Source organism: Lupinus angustifolius, chromosome LG01 (assembly GCF_001865875.1).
Source record: "Lupinus angustifolius cultivar Tanjil chromosome LG01, LupAngTanjil_v1.0, whole genome shotgun sequence".
Lineage (NCBI taxonomy): Eukaryota > Viridiplantae > Streptophyta > Magnoliopsida > Fabales > Fabaceae > Lupinus > Lupinus angustifolius.
In genome coordinates, this window is record NC_032009.1 from 26,856,639 (window position 1) to 26,881,060 (window position 24,422).

General features: G+C 34.0%; 2 protein-coding genes and 1 long non-coding RNA gene across 4 annotated transcripts; 1 reads left to right on the forward strand and 2 right to left on the reverse strand.

The window, feature by feature from the left end:
• Nucleotides 1-320, reverse strand: LOC109342925. The gene is made up of 2 exons (XR_002107134.1): nt 204-320; nt 1-123 (listed from the first exon to the last, which is right to left on the reverse strand). It is a non-coding gene; the product is annotated as an uncharacterized LOC109342925 (long non-coding RNA).
• LOC109359078 (TSL-kinase interacting protein 1) lies at nt 1,163-21,850 on the reverse strand. 2 transcript variants are annotated; one of them, XR_002109029.1, is made up of 9 exons: nt 21,713-21,850; nt 20,448-20,583; nt 19,973-20,187; nt 19,646-19,884; nt 19,317-19,551; nt 18,143-18,808; nt 17,475-17,594; nt 17,156-17,397; nt 1,163-1,174 (listed from the first exon to the last, which is right to left on the reverse strand). XR_002109029.1 is itself a non-coding variant. In XM_019603604.1 (8 exons), the coding sequence occupies exons 2-8, from the start codon at nt 20,566-20,568 to the stop codon at nt 17,308-17,310; spliced, it is 1,686 nt and encodes a 561-aa protein (XP_019459149.1). In that variant the 5' UTR covers nt 20,569-20,583; nt 21,713-21,850; the 3' UTR covers nt 17,150-17,307. The 2 variants fall into 2 exon arrangements, 1 of the variants encoding a protein (XP_019459149.1); XM_019603604.1 differs by lacking the exon at nt 1,163-1,174 and having other exon boundaries at nt 17,150-17,397.
• On the forward strand, nt 10,271-15,434 carry LOC109359070 (crossover junction endonuclease EME1B). Its single transcript, XM_019603589.1, has 12 exons — nt 10,271-10,788; nt 10,884-11,084; nt 11,205-11,284; nt 11,676-11,825; nt 11,910-12,063; nt 12,170-12,279; nt 12,932-13,107; nt 13,737-13,800; nt 13,909-14,027; nt 14,121-14,210; nt 14,575-14,689; nt 14,881-15,434. Exons 1-12 carry the CDS (start codon nt 10,503-10,505, stop codon nt 15,055-15,057), a joined length of 1,722 nt encoding a protein of 573 aa, XP_019459134.1. The 5' UTR covers nt 10,271-10,502; the 3' UTR covers nt 15,058-15,434.

Consider the following 24,422-nt stretch of genomic DNA (forward strand, 5'->3'; position numbering starts at 1 on the left):
TTAGATCCTAAATTGACATTGCTGGTTAGAGATGTATTTTGAGTATAACCATCTACATGTTCTTGAGGAAAAGAGTCCAAATTAAGCTCTTCATCAATAGTAATATTTTGTCCTCAACCATACCTACAAATTAGAATATACATTAGATTAATTTATATAATAATTAGAAAAATGTTGCACATTATAATATGTTCGAAACAAACCTTCATCATCCTTTGTTAAATCAAGTATCTGATTTGACAAATCATAATAGAACATTTTTTCTATTTCATCATAATCAATCAGTGGAATATCTTCTTCTTCAGTAATTCAAAACTCAATATTCTCCATACTCTCACAGTCAACGGGATCAATTATTCTTCTTTTATTAATCGCCCTATAATTAAAAAAATATATGATATATCAATACAAAATAAAGTTAAGTAACAAATTTTGAAAATTAAGTTTAAAAAAATCTATCTTATAAGTCCAAGTTATGGTGCCCATAGACTAGATTATTCAATCTTTTGTGCTCTGATATATTCCTCTTCCTTGTGTGTATTCTTTCAAATACACTTTTCTTTCACAAACAGAAGAAGATGTTGTTTGACTCAAAATCTTAATAGTTAATTGAGATACCATAAGAGCACTAAATCCAAATTGGGACCACCATTGATCTAAAAAGCATCACAAAATTAGTATTTAGTAGGCCATTAAAGTGTTACAATCTTACACATTATTTCAATAAATTGATAAATTAAAATCTTACCTGGTTGCAAGTGTTTAACTATTTCAATTGTCATTCTATTTCCAAAACTCCCAACTTTATCATGATAAATGCAACTTTGTTTGAAAAACTCAGTCTTGCTTGTGGTAACTTTTGCCTGTAAAACATCAAGTCAACTATGTTGAACCTCTACTTTGATACAAAAATTATCCTTATCATGGTAGAATGTTGGAGTCATAAAGTATGCAGCCCAATGTAATTTTGTTATAAGTTGTTTATCTCATCTTAGCTTTATAATTCTTATATAAAGTGTTGTTACCGTAGCTCGCAACAATTCTGAATGACACGAAATAATCATTATCAGTTGAGTCACGACCAGATCGATCTCCTTAAGATGTTTCAAGTTACTGCTAAAATTGTGCAAGCAAATTATCAACCACGTCGTCCCCATGATAAAATAACTCAGTTCTCTGTTATACGATTTCTTACTGTACTGTAAGAATTACTTTCGAATACACCTACAATATAGCTACCAATACCAATTCTCAAATACCCATAGTATGACTACCTGTGCCAATTCTTTTTCCATAATACTAACTATCGGTGTCACTTCTCGAAATTCTCACTTTGACTGTCTGTGCCAATTCTCAAGTGCCACGAAAAGAAAGAGGGAGAAGGTTGACGAAAATGCGTCACCGGAATATAAGGGGAGAAAAAGAAGTTGAGAGGTAAACACCTTCAACTTTGTGCAAATTATAATGAGGGAATGAGACCTCTATTTATAGCCTAACGTCTCCAACGACTCTCTCACCAACAACTCTATTACCAATGGCTCTATCATAATGGTCGAGATCTCCTCCAATGGCTCTATAACGGCTCTTTCCTTGTTGCATGTGTGTGTTGACTTGGTCACACACAGTCCAAGCCCAAAAGGCCGCAAAAATTAAATAAATAAATAAATATTTTATTAAAAAGAATGTTGGGCCGCAAGTTAAGGCTTATAAAACCTTTCAACTTCCCTCCTCCAAGCAAAGTGGGACTAATGAGTTTTTTCATTTCACTTCAAAACTTTATTCTTTCAACAAATTCCAATAATACCCCACTTGAAATTAAAAAAATGATTTCCTGGAATTTCTGTGGTCTCAATAAGATTGCACATAAACAAAAGTGTCATGTGACTTGAACATTTGCATAGTGAATAAGATCTAGATTTTACTAGAGTGACTCGTAATCTTGAACTCTATCTCCAACATCAAATCACACACAACCTTTTCAAAGGTGTATTTTGTAAAGCCAGTGCGTTAAAGGCCATACACGTCTATCCCAATATAGTGAACGTTCTAGAAATTTATGCCTCAAAATTTCATAGGAAACGACCCAACTTCCACATTCACATAGGTGAGTCTATCAAGAGTACTCCTATAGCCTAGGCACTTTACTCCAATTAGAGTATAGATCTCATTAAGAGTTTAACTCATCCTTACATATACTTTAGGAATCACGCTTCTCATGATTTTATAGCATGTTCATTCTCATATCACTTCACGACTTATTATTACTCATTGAACCTATTTCTTAGGATCTCCAATCAGTTAGGTCGGGTTACCATCATGAGTGACCTTCGTTCTAAGGGCAATAGTCCCATACTATGAGAAGTATTATGGACTTTCTCTCTAGCTAGTCCTTACGTCAAAAGATCTGCTAAGTTATTCTCAGTGTGTACATGATCCACTCTAATAGCTCATGTAGATAGTAACTCTCTAATAATGTTGTGCTTACGACGGATTTGTCATTGCTTACCATTATAAAAGTGGTTCTCAATTTTGGTAATAGTCGCGGTACTATCACAATGGATCAACACAATTGAAATTGGTTTTTCTCATAGGGGAATCTCTACAAGCAAGCTTCTCAACCAACTTGCTTATTCACTAGCTGTTGCTAGTGCTCTCATCTCAGCTTCCATAGTAGATTGAGCCAAAATAATTTGTTTCTATGACTTATAAGAAACAGCCCCACCAACTATGCTAAATATATAGCCACTGGTTGCTTTGGAATCATCTGAAAGAGTGTTCCAATTAGCATGGATGAATCCTTCTAGGATAGCTAGAAACCTTTGGTAATGTAATCCAAGGTTCATTATTTTCTTAAGGTATTTCATTACCCTTTCTATAGCATGCCAATGCTCCATACTAGGTTTACTAGTAAACATGCATAATAATCCCACAACATAGGCAATATTGGGTCTAGTGCAATCAGTGGCATACCGAAGGCTACCAATGATGCTAGCATACTCAGCTTGCCTTTCACCTTCACCAGTGTTCTTAAAAAGTTTTACACTTGGATCATATGGTGTGGTAGCAGGTTTACAGTCAAAGTATTTATATTTTTTAAGATCTTTTCCACATAGTGAGATTGATCCAAAGAAATTCATTCTTTTGACCTAGTAATTTTTATACCAAGGATTACACTTGTCTCTCCAAGGTCTTTCATATCAAAGTTGTTACACAACAATGATTTCACATTATTCACAACGTGAATGTTGGAATCAAATATGAGTAGGTCGTCTACATAGAGACATATGATAGTGTAAATGTCATTTTCTGATTTGTAATAAATGCATTTGTCACTTTCGTTCACCTTAAACTCATTCGAGATCATTAAGTCGTTAAATTTTTCATGTCACTGCTTAGGTGCTTGCTTAAGACCATACAACGACTTATCTAACTTGCAAACCTTATTTTCTTGCCCATATATTACAAAACCTTCAAGTTATTCCACATATATTTCTTCTTCTAAATCACAATTTAAGAAATCAATCTTAACATCGAGTTGATGTACTAATAAATTATGTATTGCAACGAGTGAAATTAGTACTCTAATGGATATTATTCTAGTACCAGGTGAAAAGGTGTCGAAGAAATATACATTCTCCCTTTGCTTGAAACCCTTAGCTACAAGGCGAGCCTTGTATTTATCCACTGTGCCATCATGTTTCAGTTTCTTTTTCAATATCCACTTACAACCAATAGGTTTGCAACCAGGAGGCAAACCAGCTAAATGTTAGGTCTTGTTAGACTACAGAGAATCCATTTCATCATTTATGGCCTTTTGTCACAAATCAACATCTAAAGAAGTCAAAGCTTCTTGGAGAGTTGATGGATCCTATTCCAATATATAGACCATATAATTAGGTCATTACTCTCTAGCAGTCCTTGTTTTCTTACTTCATCTAGGTTCTATTTCTAACACATCGTTATTATCATTATTGTTAATCACATGTATGTTACTAGTTGTTGTGCCCTCACTATTCCTCTATTTAAAAGGAAATTTCATTTCATTGAAGTCTGCATCGTTAGACTCAATAATCACTTTCGTATTAAGGTCATAAAACATGTACGCCTTGTTGTTTACAACATACCTAATGAATACACATTCATAGGCTCTACTTGCGAGTTTAACTCTCTTGGGGTCTGGTATCCAGACATAGGCCAGACAATCCCAAGTTCTCAAATAAGACAAGTTTGGTTGTCTATTCTTAATAATTTCATATGGAAAGTTTGCTTTTAGCCTTGAGGACTCTATTTAGAACATACCATATAGTTAATAAAATTTCACCCACCAAGAGGGTGATGCACTAGAACTTAACATAATAGCTACAACTAATTTAGTTAAAGTTCTATTCTTTCTTTCAACTTTACCATTCATTTCAGGTGAATATGGTGCAGTTATTTCATGAATAATGTCATTTAATTTATAAAAATCATTAAACGTATTAGAGTCATACTCAGTGCCTCTATCGCTTCTGAGTTTCTTTATTTTCTTGTTGAGTTTGTTTTCAATTTCAGTTACATATAACTTAAACATGTCAAGTGTTTCACTTTTATTTTTCATAAGATATACATAAGTAAAATCAGAACAATCATCAATAAAAGTGATAAAATAACGTTTACCATTTCTAGTTAACGTTCTTCACATATATCTGAGTGTATTAAATCTAAAGGCTGAAATTCTCGCATTACTGATTTATGAGGTTTTTTTGAAATTTTCGCTTGACTGCATGATTCACAAATTTCAAAATCATTTTTAGATAACTTCGGAATTAAACCTAAGCTACTCAAATTTGAAATTGCACATTTATTAATATGATAAAGTCTAGAATGCCAAATATTAAAATCACACAACATGTAAACATAATCAGAAATTTTATTAATAGAAACATCAACATTTAATTTAAACATGTCATCAGTGACGTACCCTTTTCCAACAAATACCTCATTCCTAATAAGAGTATATAAGTATGCTCCTATGGTATGGGTAAAACTAGTCCTATTAAGAAAAAACCAGAAACATATTCTTCCTTATCTCTAGAGTGTGCATTACATCTTTAAGAATCAGAGTCTTCCCATATATAAATTCTAGTTCCACATCATCAATTTCAGCAACAACAGTGGTTGGGAGTCATCCAACAACACCTTGTCATCAACGTCTATGTATGTTTTGAACATAGCACAACATAGCAGACATGACGGAATGTGCCAATATCTACCCACCACCCATCAGTTCCTCCAACCATAGTGACCTCAGATAATAAGCCACAAATGGCTCATCAACCATGTTGGCTCGTGGAGGACGACCTATTGGTTTATTTATGCACTTCTATGCCATATGATATGGTTTCCCACACTTGAAGCAGGTGAATAGGTTTCTAGAGTCATTCTTAGTAAGTGGCTTAACATATTGGACATTTTGAGGATTTCAATTCTTGTGTGATTGATGTTCTTAGCCTTATTCTCATTGCGATTCTGATTCTTGAAATTAGTGCCAGAAGGCTTCAGAATCGCACCTGAGAATTTCTTCTTAGTCCTATTGTTGGAGACAATCAACACATATTTTCTCTGATCTTGCTTACGAGCCTCTTCTTCAATACGAAGACGAGTGATTAGAGATTCCAAAGAGATTTCTTTGGTCTTATGCCTCATAAGGTTTTTGAAGTCCTTCCAGCTAGGAGACATTTTGTCAATTATAACAGCCACTTGGAATTGCTCATCTAGGGACACGCCCTCAGAAATAATCTTATGAGCAATTTTATGTATCTCGTGGGACTAAGACTCTACTGATTTATCATCAGTCATCTAATACTTGAGGTAGCGACTAACAACATAATTTTTAGTGTCAGCTTCATCGGTATCATATTTCTTTTCAAGTGCATACCAAATTATTTTGGCAGACTTGTATGGGTTGTAGTAATCATAGAGATTATTAGACAACCCATTCAGAATGAAGTTTTTACATACGTAATAACTTTCAATAGCCAATTTATCCCTTTCCTCTTTTTCAGCCTCATCCGACACTATTGGGATGTCGGTTTTCAGAATGTGGCAACCTTTCTCATAGTGAGGAAAATTTTCATCTTATGTTGCCAATGTTTGAAATTTGTCCCGTCAAACCAAAATGGTTTGTTCAGATCATAGTTGTTCGGTCCAGTAATATTATCTACGAATGTCATTGTAGTAGAAACATCTTAAAATTGTTGTTACTGTAGTTCGCAACAATTTTGAATGACACGAAATAATCGCTATCGGCTGAGTCACAACCAGATCGCTCTCTTTAAGACGTTTTGTGGTACTGCTAAAATTGTGCAATCAGACGTCAACCACGCCATCCCTAGGATAAAACAGCAAAATTCTCTGTTATACGATTTCTTACTACACTATAAGAATCTCTCTCGAATACACTCACAATATGATTACCAGTGCTAATTCTCGAATTCCCATAGTATGGCTACACGTGCCAATTCTTTTTCCACAATAATGACTACTAGTGTCAGTTCTCGAAATTCTCATTTTGGGAGAGAGAAGGTTATCGGAAATGCGTCGGCGGAATATAAGGGTGAGAAAGAAAAGTTGAAAAGTAAACGTTTTTAACTTGGTGCAAATTATAATGAGGGAATGAGGCTTCTATTTATAGCCTGATGCCTCCAACGGCTCTTTCACTAACAGATCTATTACCAACGGTTCTATTACCAACGACTCTATCATAATGACCGGGATCTCCTCCAACGGCTCTCTAATGACTCTTGTTGCATGTGTGTGTTGACTTGGTCAACACACGGTCCAAGCCCAAAAGACCCCAAAAATTGAATAAATAAATAATTTTTTTATTAAAATGAGTATTGGGCTGCAACTTAAGGCTTTAAACCTTTCAACTTCCGTCCTCCATGCAAAGTGGGACTAGTGAGTTTTTTCATTTCACTTCAAAACATCATTCTTTCAACAAATTCCAACATAAGGCTTATACAAAGACTTTTTGTTCATGAAAACATTCTTAATAGTTTTCCTTGCTCTACGCATCCCATCATATACATAAGGTAGAGAAGGTCTATCATCAACATCAACAATTCTTAACAATCGGATTAACAGAGCCACAATATTGACAATAATTGCACAATTATTCTAAAACCTTGTATTCATCACAACTTCCACAATAATGACCAAAACTTGCAAATCATGTTTGTGTTCATGAATGTTTTTCAGTGCAATGAAGGTTGTTTCAAAACGAGTTGCCCCAGGACGTATGATTTCTTTCCACCATTGTCTTTTCCTTAACCATGCTAACAAAAACCCATGATTGTACACAAACTTTGTTATATCATAAGCATTCTTAGCTAAGGTACTGACATGCTCCATTTTACCAATGTCTCCTAGAATGAAATTTAAATGATGTGCAGCACAAGGAGACCAAAATATAGATGGAAACTTCTCACTTAATATAGCCCCTGCGACTTTATAATTTGCAGCATTGTCGGTAACTAAGTGTACAATATTGGTTACTCCAACAAATTCAACTAACTCAATAAACAAATTACAAAGTGTTCTAGCATCTTTAACAATATAAGATGCATCAATAGATCTCATAAAACTTATTCCTTTTGGAGAATAGACAAGAAAATTGATAAGCTGTCTATTTTTTTGTCTTGCCAACCATCAGCCATGATGGTACAACCAGTTTCTTTCCAAAAATTCATAAAATTCTCAACTAAAAACTCAACCTCTTTCTTCATTTCATGCAACAAATTAGATCTAATGACATAATAACTAGGACCTTTATAACTAGAACCAATTGCAGCATATGCATCTATCAACCTTATGAATAGCATCTTTACCTGAAAACCCCATTCCGATTGAGGGTTGAGCTCCTGACGTACTTCTTGGAGCAAAGCCCAAAGTGTTTGTCTTACCATTGGCTTTTGTCGGTATTGGTCGATTCAAATTTCTTCATGTTGTATAACATTGTCCTCATTTAAATCTTATTCTCTTCGAATTTGGTTAGTTCCTCATTTTCTACTATCATTAACTTGATTGAAGTGTTCTTTTAATTGATATTTAACTTTAAAATGGACTGAAAGACAAGGTTGGACATCTCCCTTTTGTCCAGCAAGATGTTGTTTAATTCAATGTATTTCTCCACCCTTGTAACACTTTGAACAGTACAAACATTTTATACTTTTATTTCTATCAACGTCTTGCACTATTTGGCAATGGTCCCATGTTGTGTAAGATTTTGCTCTAACAGGTTGAGTAGTATGAGTTACTACCTGAGTTGCATTTGGAGAACTTCTAGATGATGTCATATTTGAAATCATAAACATTTACCAAATTAATATAAACAATATTAGTATGGAGAGATAAATAAAATATTAATACAATGTAAAAAGTGATTGTTATTATTAAATAATCCATAGAAATTAGAATAACTAAGTACAAATTAACATAAATAAATTTACTACTGCAAAAGAAAAGAATCTTGCAGCAACGATTGATCCAACTTATGTTACAAGAAGCACCTCATCAATCACAAAAGTGCAGACAATTCAATCTGATAGCATAATTACAAGATTCAAATACTGAAATGTTGTACCAAGATGAAGTAATCGTGGGAAGATACAGTGACAACTAAATATGCTGAGTTAACCACCTGTTAACAACAACTAGAATCCCTATGACCATCAAACAGAGAGTGTAAGGAATGACTTTCAAGAAAATTTAAGTAATGGATTATTAAGTTATGACATGATTCCATTTTATGCGAAGGCTAAAATAATTATAAGCATAACCAACTGGAGATGTGGCAACTCCTTTCAATCTCATGCCTAAAAATTCAATTGAACTTGGCCAAATGTGCAATGAAATAAAACAAATACTAGAGAGATTGAATATTATTGACTGGGGTGGGTGCTTTTGAGATGATTCTTACATGATTTCTACCAAATTCTTAACAAATACTAGTCCTACATTTGTTGACTAAACCTCTCATTCTCATATGCTTCCCAATACTACTCTTGTAGTCTCTAACCAATTGTACAACACTGTCAAACAATTAGCCCAACATTCGGATCTTGATTCAGCCAACTCTTACCAATCAAATTAAGAAGCTTTCAAAAACATAAAAGTAGACAAAAAACGAGTACACATCACAAGGATATATTGTTCAATAACCCCTTGAATCATATGTTTAAAAAGAAATACTAACAATAGCCTTTCATATAAATACTTTCAACACACTCTTTTATAATGATTCACATGTGACATTGTCAAATATGATTTCAAGACAAGAACATCCAAGTATGAGATGTGAATATATAAATTAAACAGAGTATTAAAAATGTGTAAAATAGTGTATTATATTGAACTTTTCTACTTCTTTCAGTACTACTCCCATTAATAGATTTTCATTTTTTCATAACATAAAAGATGGAACAATTGAGTAGCATCAAGTTGAAAAACGTGAATATGAAATAAAAGTGTGGTGTGTAAGTATGTTTACTTAAAAAAAAATCCTGCTGGAAATTGAGAGACAGTTGACAAGATCGTGAAGGAAGACGATAGTGACAACAAGGCTAACATAGGTTCTCTTAAATCGAGGTGGGTGACAGCTAGGTTTCTTTTTTTTACTGCTACAAGAACAATTGCAAAGTGAGTTTACTATGCAATCAAGTTTTTTTTATTGCAGTGTCTTTTTTATTTTTTAAATTTCTTCTAGTCGGTCAGTTTAACCAACCGGGTTATTTCAGTTTTACCCCCTCTAACCTGGTTGGATCGATTTTTCCACGTCCCAAACGGCTTGAAAAGGCTTCTCGGTTTTCTGGGTGTACGAGACCGTCTATGCAAGCGAGTGACGATTGGACCGGTCGGACCATCCGGTCTGGTCCAATCCCAATAACCTTACTATTAACATTCTTAATGACAATAAACTAACGTCCCTATCATATTAGTATTACTTGTTACATCCTTTTCAAAACTCAAAATGAGTATCAAAGTAGCAAATAGGGATGATACCACAATTAAAATTTGTGGGCACCCACTCGAACCCTACCCGAGTTGGAGAGGGAAACCCCATTTTGATGAGTTTAAGGTTTAGGTTCGAGTTTCATTTTTTCAACACCATTCAAGTTGAAGTTAATTGATACTCATCTTCAACTCGAACTCATATATTAGTTAAGTTAAGATTATATGTGAATATTAGCGTTGTACAAAACTACTATTATATATGTCATAAAGTTAGGAGTTGAAATAGGTTTGAGACCGGGGAAACCCAAAATCCAACGGATCAGGAATGAGTTCATTTTTTCAACCGGAGGACTTTGGTTTGGGATCGTAGAAAGTAAAAACCGACAGGTTGCCATACCTAACAGTACCCACCCGACCCGTATGAATGATCCCGCGTTTATTCAAAGACTGAATCCAAACAGAACCAACACAAACCCATCCAGAACTTGCAGTATCAGCCAATCACAAAAATGATGGACCCCATCATCCTCTCCGATGAAGAAGAAGATGAAAACCCTTCAACCCCTCATTCAAAAAAGCGCCGAACCCAACCGGAACCAAAAAAACCGAACCCAACCACCGTCTTCCTCATCGACGATGACCCAACTCCACAGAAGAACCCTTCCTCCGCCACTCCTTCTTTCGTCGCCGAGACTCCGATGTCTCCGCTATGCAACTCCGACGTGGCAATTATCAAATGCACTAGACCTTCTTCTCACTCTGCTAGGGTTTCCCCTTCGCAAGTTAAACCCCTGGGTTAGTCATTTTTTCAAAATTTTATACAGTTGTTTTTTGCTTGTTATGTATTCTGAATTGTTCATTGTTATTTGGATTGTGTGTTTTTTGTTCAGGGATTAGTGAAATGATATGTTTGGAATCGGATAATGAGAATGAAACAAGGGATTCATATTTGGATCTTACTGGAGATTCAAGATGGAATTCAAATTCAACGGATTTGGAAGATTTCGGAATGCACAATGCAAATGAGAATGAAACAAATGACTTTGGTTTTGATCTTGATGGAGATTCAAGATGGACTTCAAATTCTCCTGGTATAATCTTGATGCACAATGTATATGATGTTTGATTATTGATTCGTTACATTTTTTTAATCCTCATTTGAAATGATTTGTTTATATGTTTATGTAATAATTGGAAAATGAAAATTGCAGAGAGATACTTTTCATTTGGACATGCTAGTTTTACTGAAATGTCCACGGACAATCCTTCAAATACAACCTCTTCACAAGTGGTTAGTCATATGATGATTATCTTTCTGTGTTGTGTTTTATTAGAATATGTTTACTTTTTTTATAAAATAATATGTAATTAGTTTCTTCAAAGTCTTATTTAGAGCATGATTGGAAAAAAACAGGAATAAATAAGTGCTTATTCAGTGTTTTTAAGTAAGTTAAGTGGAGCTTATTTTAATAAGCTTATTGAAATAAGGTAAAAGGTGCTTATAGAAAAGTTAAAAGCTATTTTGTTATTATCATAAGCTATTCTTATAAACCCAAATAAGTTATTTCAAACAAATGAAAAAGTGGATTGAATTTACAAATCCCTTTGCTTCTGCATTTTGCTGCATGCATTTGAGTTTAGATTATTTTGTGAGTTGTAATGTTGTATGGTCATCTTGCTAGGAAAATATGAGCATGGAGCAAGAGGAGAATGTTGAAAAAATGGAAGGATCCAAGGTTTCTCCAAAGAAAATGAAGCGGGCTACCGGAAAAACCAAGATGACAAAAGAAGAAAGAGCTCTCCTGATGGAGGAAAAGAAACTACAGAAGGAAGTATGATTAATTTGTTTATTCTAACAGATGTTTATATTATTCATGATTCATCAAAATAATACCTTCTCAAAATCCACTGTACAGCAAGAGAAGTTAAAAAAAGCAGCTTTGAAGGCTGAAGCTGCAGAACTGAAAAAAATTGAGAAAGAAAAGCAGAAGTGGGAAAAAGGGAAGTTTGCAATCAAATCTATCGTTGCAGAAATTGATGCAAAGGTAGTTGAATCAGGTTCTATTGGAGGTATGTTATTCACATCTTAATCCATAACTAGCTGATAATTTTTCATGCAGTTTTGGAATAATTATGATAATTTTCTCAAAAAATAATTATGATTACGTTGCTTCAGGACATTTGCTTACTCGGTTTGCTGAAAAAGGAATTGCATACCGTATTACATCAAATCCAGTTAAGGGATCAATTGTTTGGTCTATGCAAGTTCCAGAACATATTTCACAGGTAGGAAATAACTATTGTTTTTTTCTAAGATCCAAAATTAATAAGCATTTCTGTTGCTGAAATCTATATCGTTTTTTGGCTTTGGCGCATCTTATATCCATGTTAGTTGTTTATTTATTTTTTGGCAGTTCTAAATAATAATAATTATTTTGTTCTGTTTTTATCTGGGTTGACTGACATGATTATCCTTTTATCTGCTTGTCTAAGCTTTGATGGGAAGTATTATGGTGCTGAAAATAAGTTTTGAGATAAATGAAGCTAGAGTCAGGGAAGAGAGCAGTTAGTTACACGAGTTCTATCTGCACCCCCTGCTTCTGCTTTGCTGGTCATAATCTGGCATTTTGTTTGTATCCATTGTGCATATCTTTTCTGCATCAGGTTTCCATATGCTTTTTTCATTGGCATTTTGACAAGAGTTGGCATTAAAGTTATTTTGAACTATAAAGTTTCAACCCCACATTGTATTTAGGTATATGTTCAACAAAGGGGTGTCATAACTGGCAAGTTATGCTTTAGTAACCATCAACCATAAGATTATTTTTTATTTGGTTCAGTGGAGGTGGTCATGGGAGATGCAACTAAATGTTGAGGTCTAGTGTGTAATTATGTTTATATGTATGTTATTAACACATGTTTTACTTATTATTTGCAGGTTTTGACTGAAAGAGTTGAGGTTCCATATGTCTTACTTGTTTATGAGGCTGACAAATTTTGTAACCTCATTATCAATGATTCTCTTTTGGATCAGCTCTCTAGTATTCGAATTCATTATCCAGCTTATACAGTTTGTTACCTCACCAATAGGTTAATGTCTTACATTAATAAAAGGTGAGTGATATATTACAATTTTCTTTTACTTCAATCCTAGTGATATGGATAAAGAGGGCGACTCAGTGCAGGAGGCTCCCACTTAGTATAGGGTAAGGTTGTGTACATCTATCCTGCCTAGACCCCACTAAGTGGGAGCCTCGTGCACTCACCCTTCGTTTCAGTAGAATGAACTTTGGAAACGATTTGAAAGAATTAATTTTAGAAAAATGAGTTTTGTTTTGGTTAGTGTTAGGTAAAATGACTTTGTGGGTCTGATATTAGCAAACTGCAATATATACAAAAAAAATGATGTTCAGTCAAAAGTGCCAGAACTCTAGTCCTGACTGAATCCAAGTTTCATGCTGTACAAGGTACAAATTGCAGTCTTCCGTTGCCTTTCAGGATAGAAATGGCTCCAATGCTTTTGCATTGTCAAAAACAAATTTGCACAGTCAAATCAAACTACCTTTCTTCACATGCAAAATTGCAAATCCATCATATTAGTATTTTCCTTGTACTTCTAAATTCATTTGAATACCTGCCATTGATTTCTGATGATTCACCCAATTTAAGGATAACTTGCAGTTTCTATTGGTGAGTATATCACAATATTATTTCTGAGTTGAAAAATCGTTTCAATTTGTTAGGGAACAGGAAAAATACAAGAACCCAGAAAACAATAGTCATTGGAGGCGTCCACCTGTTGAGGAGGTTGCATAACTGACCTTTCATATTCAATACTATAAGGAATATGTCATGTTCTTATTATATTTCCCTTCTCTAAACATGTTTTATTTTCCTCTTTCAATGATCTTGTAGGCACTGGCGAAGTTAACTACACATTTCAATAAAGTACATTCCAGGCAGTGTGTAGATGAGGCTGAACTGGCAGAACATGTTGTTGGTTTGACAAGCAGCTTGGCATCTTGCCAATTTAGGTACTTGTTTATTTTTGGGGTATTGAAATAGAACTTTGCATCTTTGCAGGAAAACGCTTTTTATTTATGACATTTTGTTCATTTAAATTGCAGAAAGAAGTTAACTCGATTATCGGTGAATGCAAATGCAACAGTTATGTCAAAGGATTGTGTTGACAGGGATTTAATCAAGAAATCTTTGTGGTGAGTGATTTTCATATTCCATAAAGCCGTAAACTCTGAGAAATAAGCACCTGGTTCTCTTTCTATTATTCATTGTCAATTGTCCAATATTTTTTTATTTAGTTATTTTTAAATATCTGATTATTTTCTTCCCTAGTCTTTTGCGGAGTTTAATAGAGTTTTAGATACCTGAATTAACTCCCTTATTTGATTTTTTTCCTAGTTTCCCAAAAACTTTTCCTATTTTCATATTGACACCTTGAAAATGGTCTTAGAGAAGTGCTACGTCTTCCAAGATGATACTATTTAGGCACTATCTCATTCAATTCTGCTTTGCATCATAATTCATAGCAATGCCTTCCTCACTTTGGCTTCTTTTGTCCAGGTTAAAAGCTTTGGTTTCTATCCCCAAGGTACAACCACGATTTGCTCTTGCTATTTGGAAGAACTACCCAACCATGAAGTCCTTGTTAACTGTTTATATGGATCCAAGTAAATCGGTATGTTTGATTTTCCTAATTAACCACACCAAATTGAACACTGTGAAATGCAATTTCTATGACATCCTTTAGTTGTTATAGTCAAAAGTTTTTGCTGACAAAAGAAGGGATGGCCATAAATTTTTATTCTGTCCCTTTTAATGATTGAAGACAACATAAAAAGTAAGATGGTACTCTTATTATATCCACAGGAGCATGAGAAAGAATTTTTGCTTAGAGACTTGAGGACAGAAGGTTTGCTTGGTGGTGACAGAAGGCTAGGTGAGATTTGTTCAAAGAGAGTGTATAGAATTCTAATGGCCCAAAGTGGATGCATTAGGACCGATGATGTTGAGGATGGTGCCGATTTCTTTGGGCGTCACTCATGAAAAGCTTTGTAATTGTATGTAATTTGCACAACACCCGTGCAATTGTACACTAAGATTGATATATGATGCAAAACTAGGATAAAGACATGCAGATTGCACGCACCAGAAATGCCACAGTTAAGTAACGTATGTTTTTTTAGTATTTATAGATGGATATAGTTAGATAGATAGACAGAAGCTCATTATGGAATTAGGATAATGTCAACATGTAAATATGTATGCACTATTATTTCTATTTTGCATCACATTTAACCAAAACATAAAGATGAGAACATGTAGTAAAGAAAAGTGATGGCGAATGGCAATGTTTGATTTCTTGGCTGATTATGCAAGTCATTGTGAATATATATCTGGCAGGAGATTTTATTGCTCCACTTCTTATGGTTTAGTGCATGAGACTCTTACAGTAATTGCGATTGTGGTCATTGCGACCGTTGCGATGCGGATTGCGGCCATTGCGGTCTGATGCGGTTGCATCGCGGCCTGTTGCGGTCGCATCACTGTGAATCGGGATCACACCGCAATTGCGGTGTGATGCGGTTGCGGCGGTCACCGCATCCGCAATATTGCGGCCGCATCGCGTGATGCGGTCCGCAATTTGATACACTGCTCTTACTTAATAATTTGAACTCAAGATTTCTAGGTCATAAGAAGAGCAATCCTATGATTGTGTTGGGGCTTACCTTATTGTGCTTACATTGTCGTCTTGCCTCACAATGCTTGAGCCTAAAAGCAGTGAACTTGCTGTTGAAATTAATCCCCAATGCAAGGATAAACTTAGATGCAATGACAAATCTACCACAAAATCGTCCTAAGCTCAGGTGGGGGGTTGGTTTCTCTTCTCTCTTACCTTTTCTCTTGACTCTCTTGTGAAACTAAACACCCTCACTTGCCTAACCACTCTCCACTAAGTTAAGTCAGTCAAGTGGGCTTGTGTAAAATAGATCTTTCTCTACATAGGAATGAAACCTAAAACCCAACAAGGTTGCTGTTTAGTGACATACATTCACCCTCCCAGATCGTGAGACACTCAGCATTGGATCGTCTCATCTTACAAACGTAGAGGATGAGAATCATCTCAAGTTTCTACTCAATAGATGATCGATCATGTTATGCCAGAGAAACAATATAATTTATCATTACGAGATTCGATATTGTTTATGTAAGCTCCACCTATCATAACTTTTTTTGTATTTCCATCATCTGTGTCAGTAATAACACGACAATATCATAATCCAAATTTACGTGTGCATTGGATACAAAGGTTTTTGACCGGTAAATTCATGTTCCTCTATGCCCACATCCCATATTTTCTTTTTATAAAATATCGTTTGGCTAGAAACACATTACATTTAACTCTTCAATACACTTTCTTTTTTCATCGCATTATAATTATAGCGTGAGCGTGACCCAATTAAAAATAGTATATTAAAAAGAATGTCAAAGAGTTTATTACTGTTATGTGCAAATATATGCTTAGATACACCAAACCAAGAATAATATATATAAAGTTATCCTGCATCTAAAAGATACAAAATTGACACTTATACACCACAATTTACATCTATTTTACAAGTTAGATCTATTATCAACACATACCTTGAAAACACAAGATGTCTTAATACTCATTAGTACACAGTTTATACACTGAACATCCTACCCAATTATGAAAAAACATTTTCCTATAGAAAATTCGAGAAAAATATTTTTCCTAATTTTTGTTACCAAAATATTGTTTAATTGCTTTCAAATCGAAATTGATAAGAAATGTTTACCTACAACAGATCCCTTTTGGTAGATAAAAAAACTAGATACATTCCATTGCAAATTTTACAAAAAAATGTATTGTTGATATTCCTAATTCAAATAAAATTGTCTCAGAGAATATACATGTGACTAAATAAAAAAACACTAATCAAACAACTATTTTCCAAAACTCCTTTTAAACACAAATTAATCGTTCAAAATTATAAACATTTACATTCTCTACTCAATTTATGATATCTCAAACACACTCTGTTCCTACTATATTGTGATAGCAGAACGCGAAGACAACGCGAAGACAACGCAAAATAGGTAAATAGCAGTCCCCACAAACTCGGCATTTTATCAGGCTCATTTATTTATTCCCTTTTTTTCTTTCTGTTCAAGCAAGTATATCTATTACTAACATATTTTCCCTCCTATTTCCTTAGCACATATCTTCAAAATAATGGACTAATTTGGTATCTAACTTGCGCATCAAAGCTGCTATTTAACAAATCCACCAATGCTAGCATTGTCTCCGCTAATTGACTTCTTAGCTTGGCATGCAAGATCAAAAGGTCCCAAAGTGTCATTCTGTATATAGTATATCACTTAAATCAGTAATCAGGGAAAAACATAAGGAAAACTGAACAGTTCAATACAAAACTTACCCATATGATGCCTGTTAACCCAAGGCTTCTTTCATCATCATACAAACATGAAGAAAGCGACAAGTCTGTCTGAGTTTTCCCGGATGAAGGATTTTGTGTCAGCAAATCTTGATCATTGACCTTCATAACACCATAAGAGACAAATGAAGTGCAGAGTAAAAAGGGCTAAAGGTATAACAAGGCTTTCATGCAACTATAATCTACAAATACAAACATACTCTCAAACCCATATCAATTTGAAGCCTGATTCCCACCCCAGTGCATATACAAAATCATTTTATTACCAAGAAATTTTTATGCAGCCATGGTTTTATTCGATACATAAATTATTCAGCTCTTGGAGGCCCTGTTGACATCAAGTATTTCATAGAGCTGACTAAAATGGTGTCATATCATGCATTGTCTTCTGAAACCCATCGTTTATAACCAAAGTCAAAGATCACACTATACATCAACAACCCCTCTCTACCAAAATAAATAAATAAAATCTAATAACGATATTTTGAAATTAATTATTCAAGTTGGAAGGGAAAATGATTAAAAAAGCAAAAAAATAATATGTGCTATCTTCAAAAACAAACTTGATAGTTTTGCCTTTTAGATATTACCACAAGAAACTATTTTACATTTCAATAATCAGTTCTCATCCAAGACTATGAGTAACTAACCTTATCTGTATTTGGCAACTTCAATGTATTCGAAGGAGCATCTGAACTGCAAGCCACAGAATAATTATTTCCGCTGCCAGTTACTGCTTGGGAAGATAACTTCTTAAGAGGAAAGGCATGGCATGTCTCTTCAGCATCCAATATAGATGTGCGCAAGTCTTCAACAGGTAATCTTGGAACAGGAGGATGGCTAATTTGGGAAGCGATAAAAGCACCAAATGAATCAGAGATTATTTGACTTGGTTGCACGGCTATGTGGTTGCCTAATGATTTTGGATCAGAAGTCCTGAACTTGTACAGTAAGGATGATTCAGAAAGGACGCCCCCAATGCTTATATCTAAGTTGCTGCTAAACGATTTTGGATCAGGAGTACTGGACCTGCCCTGAAGGGATGTTTCAGACTGGAGGCTCCCAATTCTTATATCAACGTTCCTGCCAAATGGTTTTGGAAGAGGAGTACTGGACCTGCCCTGCAAGGATATTTCAGACAGGAGGCCCCCAATTCTCATATCAACATTCCTGCCGAATGGTTTTGGATCAGGAGTGCTGAACCTACCCTGTAAGGATGCTTCAGACAGGAGGCCCCCAATGCTAATATTGGTTAGGCTATCGATCCATGGGAACAATGGCTGTTCAAGGCTGCCACATACTTTTGGCTCATTATCCTAGTTAGAACAAAACATGCATCTTAGACAACAAAGATTTTATGATGGAATGAACTGGAAATGATATTTTTATTAAAGCATGTGCTATAGAGATAATAACCACCAGTGGACTGGCATTTAAAGTTCATTTTAGAATTTGGGGCCAATCACCAAAAATCTCCTACATGTCATAAAAGACCATAAATAAGACTCATTTACACTAAAGCAGTCAAAGTGTTGATATGGCTATGCTTCCATAAATGTGGATAGAAAACTGCATTCTAAACTTTTCATGCCCAAATAATATACTCCAAAACTTACCACATAATTCTATAAGGCACATGAAGCAAATCACCATGAAATCATTTTACTGTTCGGTAATCCACATACCTAAAAGGCTAAACCTAATACTTGGAATACCCAGTTCTACAGACAATATCCATGTCACCATTGATAAAATTATTGTGGAATTCAATGCACTATCTGAAGCTATTATGATGCATAACAAAGTATCATAATAACAGTTTACCAGAGGATCAACAGATGCATTTTCCATTTTCTGACCCAGAACTTCATTTGATGCATTGTCTGTTACTTTGAATTCCTTGCTTGTAACCTCAACCCTATCCCTTTCACCATACAGAGTCCCTAAATTAGCATTGCAGCCTCCATCTGTTCCTCCAGGGTGTACACACGGCTCATTGAGAACTGGCATGGAAGGTATACAAAAAGGTCGAGGTTCATGTGTGTAGGACCAACCATACCTTAAAAGAGAGAGCAAGTCACAACACTGTATCAAACTACCTATTTTCCACATAGAAAAGTAAACATATAAAATAAAAGAGTCAGATAATATACTTCAACTGGAAAATTGCAGGGCTTCCAACAGCAGCATAGACAGCTGCGGCTGTTGTGTGATAATCATTAATTGTCCACCTTATGCATTCAGGTAGATTTTCCATTATATTGAATGGAAAAAGCATCGGATCACCTTTGGCTATACTTGAACTTCCCCACTTCTTTTCAAGGTGTTTCAGCACTGAAGAGATTTTCTTTTGGCCGCTGAGTGTGAGTTCTAAATGCGGATTATGCCCATCCTGAAAAGGAAAATACAGCAAGCATTGAGACTTACTACATAGAGACTAGGACGGATGTGAAATAAATCAAATTTGTTGCTTTAGACACCTTTTCAAGGCCTAATCGAGTTGCTTTATTTATTGGAAAAAGTTGCAATTTGATCTTTGCAGTTGAAGCGAGGGTTTGTCCAGCATGAAGTTCAATGGCCTCTCTCTTTTCCATAAGAGATGTATCTTTTTCATGATGGTCTGGACATGAACTTGCAGATTCCTTTGATGGAAAATATTGATTCTCTTTATCAGCCAGCAACTCTTCACCACATCCTAAAGAGAAAATGGTTTAACTAGATTTAGCAAAACACACAATAAAATAGCAAATTAATATGTATAAATTTAAAACTAGCACTGTTGCATCCAAGTAAATAAAACAATTCTTTGCCTCAGCAAAAATATTACTATTAGGCTAATAAAACCTACAAAGCTGAATCCCTAACCTTAGTTTTATGATATAGGTTCATAGGACAGTATGAAACAAAACAAATAGTGAAATAAATACAAATAGTAAACTGGGGAAAATGTATCACCTTGTGTTTTGTGATTCAACCTATTAGTTCTCTTTTTACATTTTTTTACTCCAACGGTTCCTGTCTTTAGATTGCACTTTTCAGAAGCCTTCACAGCTTTGCTGTCTAGTGATGTTTTCATGACAGTTCAACCTTCCTGGTAGTAATGATAAAATAAACATTGCCGTTTTCCTTCTTAAGGATGACCAAAATTAAAATAAAAAGCACAGAAACAAGAATCTAGATAGAGGTTTAACTACTAAGAGTTATGAACAGTAAGTACCAGAAAATTCATCAAATATAAATCACCCTGCCCTACCTTCGGAGCCAACAGTTAAAATATCACAAGCAAACAGATAATACTAGAATATAGCAAATATTTCCTGGCAGTTTCTCAAGAAAATAAATCATCTCCTTCCAGAAAATTCACACATTTGAAATATAACAGACCCACCAATGTCTTTTGAAGCAATTACAAAGACCTATACATACATTTATCCGTGAAAAATGCACTTTTGGTCCCTTAGCTTATTTATTTTTCTCATAGTGGTCCCTCGTCTTTTTTTGTCTCGTTCCAGTCCATTAACTTTGTTCACGCTATGAAGTATGAAGTTAGTCTCTCCATTAAAATTTTAGCTAATGCCTTCCATAAGTGTGCTATGTTGAATGGCCGTAAAGAGACATGTGGCACACTTATAGAAGTGACCCAACTCGAAAGAGGCATGTGGCAAAAAAAAAAAAAACAAATTTAAGGGACTGAAGACAAAAATGAGAAAAAATTAAGTTAAGAAACAAAATTGCATTTGTGCAATTCAAAGTGTCTATACTCATAATTTGGAAATGCAGGGGAAGAGTACCATAACTAAACATTTTTTGTTTCTTCGCACTTGAATAGAATTATCAAAAAATGCAAATTTTCTGTTTGAGTACGTATTTCACACAATCCAAATAGCGAGTCAGATAATAATAATAATTAAATAAAAAAACCCTAGCATCATGTAATCGCGCATACCGAAACCCTAAATTAACAATTTGGCGATTTATGATTACCGAAAACAAAAACAGTCAGACAAAACACGAAATCATATTCAACGATTATTAAAACGGAAACCAGGCCACATAATTGAAGAAAAAACCTAAAAGGCGAACACGCGAGTGATCCAAGATGCAGACAGAGAACAATGAAAACGCATATCAAAGAGGAATTTCATATAAGGAGAGTGATAATTCAGTTATCGCGAAGAGGAAATTGAAATTGAGATAGATAGGGTTTTGAATTTTAGAACCTTCGAGAAGCAAGGGATAGAGAAGTAACTGAAGTGAATCGAATCGAATCGAATCGAAGAGAGAGTAACAATGAAGGGAGGAACTGTATGGCGCGGAAATGAATGTTGAAAATTTGTAAAATAATGAATAGAGGGAAGGAAAATCAGTTTTCAATCAAAAATGCGCCACATTTTTTGCTGCTTCCTTTTTATGGGCTCATGTTGGGCTTCCTTAAGGACCCTGTTATTTTATTTTTTGTGACGCTATGGTACTTTGAATAGGTATATTCAAGAAGTATATATTATTAATCATTTATATTTAATTATTATTGATGCTAACTTTTAAATATAATAACTAATGCATATGAATAAGGATGATATGTTCACTATATATTTAAAAACTTTACATTGATAATACATAAATATTATACCAAAATAAAATATTTGATATTTGTGATGAACTGAAAGATTACATTTTGTAATTATAATAACTTTCAGATTGCCTTATCCGAAAGTACAGAATTTTATGATTATAACTCCCATATGATGGCCCACCCTTATCTAGAAGTGATATTAGTACGTAATAATGAATAAAAATTCACTGAGTAACTACAATAATAATATCATAAAGTGTTAAATGAGTAGTCCTATCCGGAAATTACTGTATCAAATAAAGTTAGTGGAAAGGGTATTGATTCTTTCAAGTTTTTTTATTTTTTTACATTTTTACCAAAGAAAAAACTGGGGTATTCAACTTTGGTAAAGATTTTATCCAAACTAGCGTGTCGACAGCCACATTATGTCTGTCGACCCGCATTCTTATTTTCTAGTATTAAATATCTAATTTTTATATATTTCATTTTCATTATATTGAGTGTAGATAATATTATAATTTATGTAATAGAAAAATATGATAATGAAGTGTGATATTACTAAAACTTACATTAAAAACTGTATTGATGTTTTGATATTTTTTGTGCAGGTAACTTACTTTAACTTCCATTAATATTTCTTTTATTATGTGAGAAAACATTATAGTAATAGTTAATTAGAGGGGTAAAATAGACAAAAACAATTACACCATATGTAGGTAGTTATAAGATGTTTTACCTTTATATATAGTATAGAAGTATAGATAAAGTTAGTAAATGGTATTTGATTCTTTCAAGTTTTTTTACATTTTTACCAAAGAAAAAACCGAGTATTAAACGTTGGTAAAGATTTTAGTGTGAAAATAAATTAAACCCAATATAAAGTTATTTTGTTACAACCAAGTAGTATTTCTCACCCTGAACTAATCCATTTTATGATATGTGATTGTTCTTCCTAAAAATCAAATATTTGACTTTTAATCTAATTCATTACTTGACTAGATGTATGGCTATTGTTAAACACCTTATATAAAGTTCTCTAATACAGGACAACGCGGACCATATTCAAATGCTGATCTGTGAAAAATATTAAAGTGCAATTAAGTTTAGAAAATAAGAATACTGAAGTTATTGAAATTTGAAACTATGAAAAAGAAGAATTTTTTTTTTGTATTGTCCCAGGCCAATTAATGAAAACATCAAATTCCAAAAATGAACATTCATTATTCTTTTGTTTCATTGTAATTGATATATGATAAAATTTGAGACATGTTTGAAACACCAAATTCTTGTTACAAAAAAACATAGTTTACATCATACCTCGGGTTTCTCAACTCCCTTGGTTAAAGGCATATGATATGAGAACATTAATATATCAGATCCATTCTCTAGTGCATTTTGTAAATGATCCTATGTCTTGCTTCTGAAAAATAAATTTCCCTTTCTGCAAAATGAGAGAATCACATTATAAAATCACGTAGAAAGTATGAATTATTGTAGAATGTTTATGATTAAAAATGAATTTAAAGATCAAATAACCTTCTCTCATGTTCATTTTCTTTTGCTCTTTGTTTCATCATTCTGTTTCAAGGCACTATTTTATTTAGCATTACTGTTGATGAGATATGGTTGTGTGATGCATTAAATAGGTCCAACATATACGCAGGTCAAATTTCTCCTTGGTTGGTGGAATGGATGCAAACAAAGGAGGTTATTTAATCGGTAACTTGCAACTATTTCATATATGTGAATTATGTTATTATCCTTGTCTCATTTTGTGTCCCGTCTAATTAGGAAGTGTATTTAATTATAAAAATATAAATTAATATTTTTATATTATTTTATGAAATTTGATTAGCTAAAAATATGAAATAATATTTTCGTAGGAGAGAAATCTTTTGTTACTAGCTCACTTGGATTTTGGATTTTTTTTAGTGTGTAGCAAGGGTACACATCTGCTTACCCATACTTTGTGCTACTCCATGTGCCATAAGTTGTGATTGGTCAGAAAAAATATATTGAAGTTAAAATTTAATTATTAAGTATTTTTCTGACCAATCACAAACGCATGGCACATGGAGTAACACAAAGTGTGGGACAGCAGATATACTCCCGTATGAACACTTTGGCCACAAAGGAACAATCACATTCTATATTTGGATCTTATTTAAGCCGAATGGTCATATTTGGTAGTTGAGAAGCCATTCATGATTTGTTATCCTACTCTTCAACGTCAGAAGTAGCAGATAATCACAAGTACTAATCCTAAGAACACATATTATATCTAACATTTCAATGATTATGCTTATTTTTCTATCTTATATTGTTTATTATATTTTTCATCAAAAGATTTTTTTGTC